Source organism: Berghia stephanieae, chromosome 8, assembly GCF_034508935.2.
Source record: "Berghia stephanieae isolate SIO BIC M18660-M18661 chromosome 8, UCSD_Bste_1.3, whole genome shotgun sequence".
Lineage (NCBI taxonomy): Eukaryota > Metazoa > Mollusca > Gastropoda > Nudibranchia > Aeolidiidae > Berghia > Berghia stephanieae.
Window position 1 is genome coordinate 45,190,186 of NC_088367.1, and position 9,937 is coordinate 45,200,122.

Below are 9,937 nucleotides of genomic sequence, written 5' to 3' on the forward strand. Positions count from 1 at the left end.
ATGACACACAACACATCTGCAAAATTCAACTCCAGTTCGAAAGCACTTGTAATTAATTACACTTCCCAACAATGTCTTAACCACAACTAAAACAACCCACACGAATTCACCACCTTCACCATGCGATCAAAATCAAAAGAACAAGAAATACCACTAGTCTTGCACTGAACTCTTCAAAATCATATTCCAATTCCGATCACTCACCGATGAGAAATAAACAAATAAATTTAAAAAAAATAATAATAATCATCATCGTCGTCGTCGTCATCATTAACGAAACAAACAAAACCAGCAAACGAAATTTTTTAATAAAAGTTTTACGGTAAATACCCCCACAGCAATCGACATGGTGGGACAACAATAATCAATACGCCATCATAAATATAGACATCGGAAACGAATGAGGGGTAGGGGAGGAAAGGGAAAGGAAGGGGTATATGACGTAGGCAGTAGCATTAGCAGAAGGAGCAGCAGCAGCAGTTGCAGCACCCAGCCGTCTTTTTTTTTTTTTTTTTTTTAATTAGAAAGGTAGCAACTGGAAATCATTCCATATCATTATTATAGTAATTATGACAACAAACTCACTTGACTAGCTAGTCATTTAATTGAATACTGACTTGCCGACTTTAAGTAGTTCATCCCAACGCCTGCTTCCGTGAGGCGATGTGGTTTAGTCGCCTTCGCCTTTGGAAGGTCTTGGGTTCGAGTCCCGCTCTGAGCGGTGAATAGTTGAGTCCTTGGAAGAAAAAAAATCTCTTTAAATAAATAACTAAAGAAAAATAAATAAAATTTCCTTTATTCAACCCATAGGGAAGACTGGAATCGTCCAAAGTGCAGCACCGCAAATTGAGCTGAGGCGAAGTGACTTGCTCTCAGACAGCGCAGGGGCAGGTGATCGAACTCGGTACTTTTCAGGTACGAAGCAAAGACCGTACCACTGAGCCACGCTTCCCCGCTGCTACTCACGATCGCTCATTGTACTCAGGTGTAAAATGAATACCTGGTCGTTAACAGCGTTGGCCCTGTCGAAAATAAAAATGTAATATCGCCAAGCAGGCGTCACGTCTCGTCCTACATGTTATGTGTTGATGTTGGCCAAGGACCCCTTGTAAAGCTCTTTGAGCATGTTAAGTGGACATTGCGTTACATAGTTAAATGGCATCTCGAGTTTTTGTTCATTTCCTAGTCATTATGTCTTTAAACAACTAGACAAAGTTAATTTCGATCACTGTGTGTGTGTTTGAAATTTTATTTTTAGCTTTGGATTATACCTGTATCTCACTCGTTGAGTTAAGACGTGACGCCGATTCATTTTTTAAAAGTACTCCTGCATTTATTAGTATTATTACAATCATCATCGCCATCATCATCATCACTATTAATATTATTATTATCATCATCATCATCATCATCATCATCATCATCATCATCATCATCATCATCATCATCATCATCATCACTATTATTATCATCATCGTTATAATTATCATCATCATCATCATCATCATCATCATTCCTCTTCATGAAATCGATGTTACCGCATGATGCAGCATACTGCCATTGAATTCCATACCATAGAATTTAAACAAGTGAGAATCCAGTGGAAGGGGTAGTGGCGTGGAAGAGGATAGTATTTGTCTTGCTTTCAGTTTGTGCCACACCTCTTTTTTGGCTTTTCCTGCATGAGGCATCGTACGAGACACTGTGGCGGGAACTGCGCATGTCCAACATGTTGCATTTAAAAAGTGAGAATGTAGGATTTCACAGAATTAATAATTCACTTAATTTGCTCAAAAGCTCTTCACAAAGGTCCAAAGCCAACGGCAATACTAAACATACAGGACGAGGCTTAACTCCCGTTAGGCGCCCTTTTGTACTAACATTCTTAAAATTGTCAATGCCTATATTTTCTTCATGGCAACAAATATGTAGGGAGACCAACAACATCAATAGTAACTACCCTGAACCAGGATCTCTCTACATATAAGACATTTCTAGATTCAGAGGAGGCCGAAGTGATCCCTGAACTAAGAAAAACTGCAATGCCCTCCGTACGAAAGTCACAACAAGATCTTGACAGCCTCAAAACTCTGGCCCGTGGCCAATGGAAACAATTAACAACATGGTTGGAGAATGCAGCTATACTCATCGAGGTTTTAAAACAAATGTGACTGAATCACACAATTCTCAACAAGCGCCATTCAAAACTGCAAGGCTTACAACTCACTTACTTACTTATATATTCATTTCAAGATAAATTAAGTGGGGACACTGTTTGTAAAACTAAAATGCAAGGACCAAATGCAGGAATATAGTTTCTGAGATCATGGTCACCCATCCAACCGCTATTCATCACCCGACTTAGTTACAAGAGGAGTCATTTTACCCATGCAAACCCTTCACATTCAACAACAAAAAAAAAACAAAGATACGAAAACTCAGAAAATAGAGTTAAGAGAGATTGAAAAAAGAAAAAAAAAAATGAAATAAAAGAAAAAAGAATTTGCAATTTTACAGCTGGCAACAAAATCACGAATGAAATGGGTAGGGAATGGATGGGCGAGCAATTCATTTTTCTGCTTACCTCCCTTTTGACAATCGTAAAAAATCAACAATTCAATCTCACATTGATTAAATAACAATTCAAACTCCATAAAATAATTTGCTTTAAGTATCAACTTTCATTTTCAATATGTTTTAATGGCGCAAAAATGCCCATCGCGTTCTGAAAATGGAGCCGAAATATCGCAATTTTACGAATTTTTCGTAGTACTGTAACAGGCATGTCTGAAATTAGCGGAATGGCGGAAAGGAAGAGTGAAAATCGGAATGATTCCGCCAAAAGGTTGACATGTCTGTGTACGTACCCGCTCGGTCATCGATCCAATTCGGCTGATTAAGTCAAACAAGTGTTTAAAAAGTTCAATATCTTTTCTTCTATTCTGCAGTTGCGCCCGCTCCTCACCTAATTAAAACGCCACCTCCTCCCACCTCACAAATAACCACCAACCTACCTCATTCTCCATCATTACCGCCAGGACGATACATTTAACTCGTTGTGGCCCCCCTAGGCACAATACAAACTATAGACATCCCAGCACAGCGTACCTTGGGCCAAGATAATTATGAAGAATAATTGAAGACGTCATGCAAAATGAGACGTTTTAGTGGGTGAGGAAAGGCTGGAGAGAGAAGGAGAGAGAGAGAGAGAGAGAGAGAGAGAGAGAGAGAGAGAGAGAGAGAGAGAGAGAGAGATGATATTCCAACCAATTTCCAAATAGTGAGTATTATTAATTTAATAAGTCCCCTCTTGTCGTAATTTCAATCGCCAACTTCAAATGTTGAACGTACCCCTTCCCCTCCTCCCTCCCCCTAATCGACTAATTACCTTACCCTTAACGGCTACGTGCAAATTGACTACAGAGTGAGTACCGACTTTTAACACTATGAACAAACACACTGCCGTACTCTGAGAGCAAAATGAAACAAAACACATTAAAAAAATTTTGCCCGAAAACTCGTCCCTCAAATCATATCGATCGGTAAAAACTACTCATCTTCTCTAAAACTGTCAAATCCGGGGCTTCGTTGAAGTCACTTTAATCAATCGAGATCTAAAGGACGAGCTGTCTGTCCAAAATTTTATAAATGTGTGTGTGTGTGTGTGTGTGTGTGTGTGTGTGTGTGTGTGTGTGTTTTAAATAGCAGCAGAGTTGTTAGCATTTTCGATGACAACAATCGACCAAGCACACACTGAGATAGTTTGATCGTACAAATTAATTAATTCGTGGGCCGCCGAATACACGGTTAAGAAAACGGTTCTTGTCACAAGCATACTCAAATTATACCTTTACAACTCCGATTACAAAGAGAAAATAATATATAGGGTCTAGGATGGTAATAGTAATACTCGACCATAACTCAGATACAATGAGAATTAATTAAGTACCAATGGTCTATGATTCGGATCTCACGATACAGGTTTAACTTGTTAACTGCCGTACTCTGAAAAAGACACGTATAAATAAAAATAAATTCCCTTTATTTATCCCTAAGCGGAAATTTTTCTTTAGGGCCTATTCCAAAGGAAGACTGGAATAACACAGGCGTCAGCCGCAGTGCAGCGCCGCAAAGTGAGCTAAGGCTAGGTGACTTGCTCAAGGCCACACAACGCGGCGGGTATTCGAACTCGGTACCTTTCAGGTACGAAGCAAAGACCATACCGCTGAGCCACGCTGAAGTATATTCAAAAAATTGCCAGAAAAAATCATCCTTCGAATATCGATCGTTTTAAATGACCCTCATCTTGGACAAACTTGGGACCGCGATAGGTTTGAGAGTATTTGCCAAGATGAAAGTTATTTCAATCGGTCGATACTTGAAGGACAAGTTTTCTGGCCAAATGTTTAAATACGAGTTTTTTTTCCACAATACGGCATGGCATGTATATGAGAAGTACTCGACTATAACTCGGATACAATGAGAATTAATTAAGTACTAGTGGTCTACGATTCGGACCTCACGATAAAGGTTTAACCCAGTTAACTATCGTACTCTTAAAAGACACGAATATTCAAAAAATGGCCAGAAAACTCGTCCTTCAAATATCGATCGATTTAAATTACCCTCACCTTGGCCAAACTCCGTTGTGTCCCCACAGTAGTCAAGAGTAGAGGGGCGCATGATTGGTACTAAGTTTGAAAGCCAAATTTTGTGTGACTGGAGAGCTCAGTCGATTGTGCGACCGCTCACTGCCCCCCCCCCCCTCTCTCTCTCTCTCTCTCTCTCTCTCTCTCTCTCAGCCAGGCGGAGGATGTCGTGTCAATTGGACCCTAGTGTGGCACCGACCCCGTGACTTTTTATTCTCTATTTTCATCTGGCGCTCTCAAAACCCAATTTTTCTCATCATTATTAATACAAGTGCCGCTCCACACTTTTTCAATAACAACAATAAATTTTAAAAAAATAATTCATTAAAAAAAATAATTAAACTTGTATTACCTATTCCTCAATAAAGAAATTGAAATCTAAAGTTAAAACATGGGAAGGGGGAGGTTGGAATTTTAAAAACTGACCATCTCTTACTCGAAAATTATGTAATTCTCATCACTTACTATAACCGGAGAAACGTGTTCATGTAACTTATGGATACGTAAAATATTAAAAATCGTCATAGGGCAATTTAAAAAAAAAAAGAAAAAAAAAAAAAAAGAAAAGAAAAACGGACTTCCATAGGGAAGGGGGGGGGGGGGGGGGGGGGGGGGGGGGGGGAAGCACAATGAAGGTTCAAAGCCTATTCAAACAATAGCTCTAACTTCTATTTCTGTATTGAGTAGCATTAATTTATATCATCGATGCCATTTAGATTATCGACGGGGTCTCGGCCTAGACGAAAAGCCGACGCCGTTGCGTATAATAGCCGTGCCATTACCTTAAAACAAAAGAACGCCTCTCGGCGACGACGCTATGAAACGCAAGCGCGCCGACAATTAAAACAGCAGAAATGCTAGAACCACCCAAAGTCCCTTCGGAGAGCATCGCTATGAAAAAGTCATTTGTAGGGGACGTAACCCCATCCCAAGTGCTGGATCCGCATTGAAATCGAGTTAACCCTGAACCACCACAGGCAATAATATTTAAAAAAAAAAAAAAAAAGTGGGAAGGGGGGGGGGGGGGGGGGGGGGGGGGGGGGGGGGGGGGGGGGGGGGGGGGGGGGGGGGGGGGGGGGGGGGGGGGGGGGGGGGGGGGGGGGGGGGGGGGGGCAAAATTTCAATTTTGTAAAGCCCGTACTAACTAAAACCATGATTTCCATCCTTTTAAATAAAAATTTTTTCACTTAAATTATTAGGCTTTGAATAGATAATTAAAAATGTTTAACTAGTTTTAAACAATTCATGCCCGGGGAAGCAACTGAACGAAATAATTGTGTTAAAAATGAATTCGGAGGGGGGGGGGGGGAATCCGAATTTGGCTATCTATATTTCTTCTTTAAACACCGAAATAAAAAAAAAAACCAAATAAAACAACAACAACAAAAATAAGAAAAAAAATAAAACCAAAAAAAACAATATCCCGAATTAATCGGGATATGATCTATTATCGTTGCTCCACTATTGTTTTTTTTGGGAAAGGTTAAGATAGTTTTTATTAGAATGCCCCATACGAACTGAAATTTTCATTAGGGCTTGTTTCGAACTTTCGCTGAAACGTACGGACAACTATTCTACGTGGTTTAAAAGCATTTCCCCAATACAACAACGGACCATAACAATTTGGGTTATCAAAACTGAAATATGTACACCCGGAAGGGCTCAAGTTGGAGGGGAATTTTAAAATGATCGACTTTCATCACATCCTTGCCTTTTTTTCACCCTGGGTCAGGTACAGCCACAGAAAAAACAGTTCCATCCCCCTATCTTGAGCTAACGTTTTAATAATCATTCCACGTCTTATCACTCTCTTTTATTTTCAGCTTCTTTAACCTCTTCTTAAATTTTCCCCGTACCTTCCCTTTGGAACCTCTCCCTGGGGGTTTTCCACCCCAATACCTCTTTATTATAGTGGAGTCATTTTTTTCACAACTGACTAATTCGCAGATGAAGTTTCTGGCCAAAATGTACAAAAAAAAAAAAAAAACAAACAAACAAAACAAAAAAACAAACAAACAAAAAAAAAAAAAAAAAAAAAAAAAACCACCACAAAAAAAACCGGTTTTTTTTTTCCCTTTGCCCCCCCCCCCAAAAAAAAAACTTTTCTAGTAAAGGAAAAAGGGTGAACGAGTGCAGCTGAAAAATCGAGGGGTCCCCGAATCGAATTACTTTTTTTGCATATCAAATTAAAAATAAGGGGGACGCGCCAAATCATTATTCTAACCCCTTTTTTAAAAATATACCAATAAAAAAAGATATTTTTTTTTGGTCTCTCTCTCTTCTCCCTCTCCTCTCCTCTTCCCCCTCTCTCTTCTCCCCCTTCTCTCTCCTCTCTCTTCTTTTGGGTGTGTGTTTGTGTGTGTTGTGTGTTTTTGGGGTGCCGAAATTTCTCCCCTCGAAGGATGTATCCAAGGAATAAAAATAAAAAATAAAAAAATAAAAATAATATAAAAAAAAAAAATTAAAAAAAAATAAAATAATAATTCTATTTTTTTCGAAAAATAACAAAATTTGAAGCTAATTTTCAGCTGAAAAAAAAACCCACATGCAAATGCAATAAAAATTCGTAAACTCCCCAGTCTTCCGAAAATTCCGTTAAAACTTAAATCCAAAAAATAAAAAAAGAGAAAAACGAATTAAACCCAAAAAATTTTGATCAATTCCTTTTTTCTTTTTAAAAATAGGGTTTTAGCCTTTTTTATTTTAATGGACAAAGAAAAAAGAAAAGCATCTAAAAATTTTCAAATCATGCCTTTGGGGGTTTATTTTAAAAAATCTTCACAACCCCTCCTTCAAGACTTTATTGACTTTTGTTAGGTTTATTTAAAACAACTTCAGCAACCCCCCCTTTTAAAAAATTCATTGGGGTTTTGTTAGGTTGATTTAAAACAACTTAGCAAAACCGCCTCCTTCAAGACTTCATTGACTTCTTTTAGGGTTGTTTTAAAACAATCTTCACAACCTGCCCCTTTTAAACTTTATTACTTTTGTTAGGGGTTTTTTTAAAAAAATTTCAGCAACCTGCCTCCTTAAGAGCTTTTGTTTTTGTTAGGCTTGTTTTAAAAATCTTCAGCAACCCCCCTTCAAGAGCTTCATTGACCCTTCTTTTCTTGTTAGGGCCCCTTTTAAAACTCTTCAGAACCTCCCCCCTTCAAGAGCTTCTTGACTTCTTGTTAGGCTTGTTTAAAAAAAACTTCAGCAACCGCCTCCTTAAAAGCTTTTTTGGCTTCTTGTTTTAAAACGAATAATGTATAAAATTGCCACAAGGCTTATAAAAATTTAAAAAGGGGCTCATTCATTTAACTTCTTTTAAATGTATACTACGTATACTCCAATAAAACCTTGAGATGGGTGATACAACGAAATTGATACCCAAAAAAACGCGAAAAGGGGGCACTAAATCGTTTCAATTTGCCCCCCCCTCAATTTTGGAATTCATACCAGTATTGATTAAAAAGTCTGATGTCACTCCCCACAACGGCGGTCTTCGTGGTTCAAAACAAAGAAAATCGGTACTTTTTTTCTAAGCGGGGTAAATTTTCATTTTGGTGATAAATGTTAAAGTAATCATATCAGATTTATAAGTTTTTTTCCTCTCTGAACCTTTTTCCGTGGGGGATATTTCAAAAGGGTCCGCCATGTCCGACAGTTAAGACCAGTTTAAAAGTTACCATGCGTCATTCGAGGGAAGTGACTCCGAGTTGAGCTTTCCTTAAACCCTCCCATCCCTTCAATTTTAAAACTCAACTTAAAAACCCAAAAAAAAAAAATTTTTTCCAAAAAGAAAATTAAATTTATGATTTTTTTGTTTGCGGTTTTGTATTTTCCATTGGTGACAAGTAAAGCATTGGGGCCGTTTTGTGGGGAAAAACAAAACGTGCTGTTATTATTAAAATCCAGACCTTTTTCCTCCTCCCTCTCCCCCCCCACACAACCTCCTACCAAACCCCCCCCCCCCAACCCCCTCCCTCTTTCCTACTCCTCCCCTCCCCATTTTCTCCCCTCTTTTTCCACACACCCCCTCTCTCTCTATCCATCTCTTTCCCCCCCCCACACCCCACCTTCTCCTCTCACTCCCCCCAACTTCTCTCACATAAAACCCCTCCCTCTCCCCTCCCACCCCACCATCCCTCTCAACCACCCCCCTCTCCCTCCCTCTCTCCCCTTTCCCACAGCACAATACCCCCTTTAACGCCGAAAACCCGGAAAAACGTGTACAGTATTTTAAATTTTGGCCGAAAAACTTTTAATTCCTCAATATCCACGATTTTAACCAACCCCCATTTGGTACAAAAAAACCCCAACACACGAGACTTCGCAAAAACCCATGTAGTGGTGCGTGGTATACTTTAAATCGCTAAGCCTGACAAACAATTTCTAAAGATGAAAATTTTTTGGGAAGAAAAATTTTAACTCCCCATCGATAAATAAAAAACCCACCCCCGAATTACATATCTATTTTTTAAATGTTTAAAACCCAGAATTTTTGATCACCCATCATTATTCAATCCGATGTGTGGGAGGAGAGAAAGAGAGAGAGAGAGGAGAGAGAGGAGAGGAGAGGACGGAGAGAGAGAGAGAGAGAGAGAGAAGAGAAGAGAGAGGGGGAAAGGGGGAGAGAGAAAAATGAAAAGAAGTTTCAATTTTTTGTTACCGTTAAATTTAAAAAGGAAAATTAAAAAAAAAAAAAAAAAAAAGCAAGGAAGAAAAGGTCCCCCCAACATTATTTAAAAATGACGATATCCTAAGCCCCCACTCCCCCCAAAAAACTCTTTGTTACGATCATTAAAAATGTAAACAAGTTGTCATGACAATCCCCATCAAAAATTTTTGCAGACAAAGTCATTTACCCAAGTTTTGGGGGACAAACCCCAAAAAAGAAAAGGGGGGAAGGGGGGGGGGGAGAGGGGGAGGAGGGGAGAGAAGAGAGAGAGAGAGAGAAGTACCAATTAGGGGGTTATCCCAGGTAACTTAATCGCCCATCACAAGCGGATTGGAAGATTTTTCATCATATTGCATTTGAACAGTTCAATTTTAAATAATACGCAAAACAAAACTTTAAAAATTTTCATTAGACCAAAGGACCAAGCTAAACCCACACTACCGTACCTGGGCCCCCCCCCCCCCCTCCCCCCACAAACAAAAAAAAACCAAAAAAAACAAAAAAACAATTCCAAATTTTAAAAAAATACAAACAAAAACAATAAAATTTCATTAATCCAAAAACACAAAGCACAACTACACAAAAATACCCTTAAAAAAAATAATAAAAAAAAATAAAAAAACCA

At 38.8% G+C, this 9,937-nt stretch overlaps 1 protein-coding gene across 1 annotated transcript in view; it reads right to left on the reverse strand.

Annotated features, from left to right (window-relative positions):
- The window catches only part of LOC144979029 (transmembrane protein 183-like), a 4,507-nt gene extending 2,816 nt beyond the window's left edge, over window positions 1-1,691 (reverse strand). The window contains exon 1 of the mRNA XM_078925645.1: window positions 1,574-1,691. Coding sequence (XP_078781771.1) covers window positions 1,574-1,691 — 118 coding nt within the window. The remainder of the gene's footprint in view (window positions 1-1,573) is intronic.
- Window positions 1,692-9,937: the final 8,246 nt, after the last annotated feature.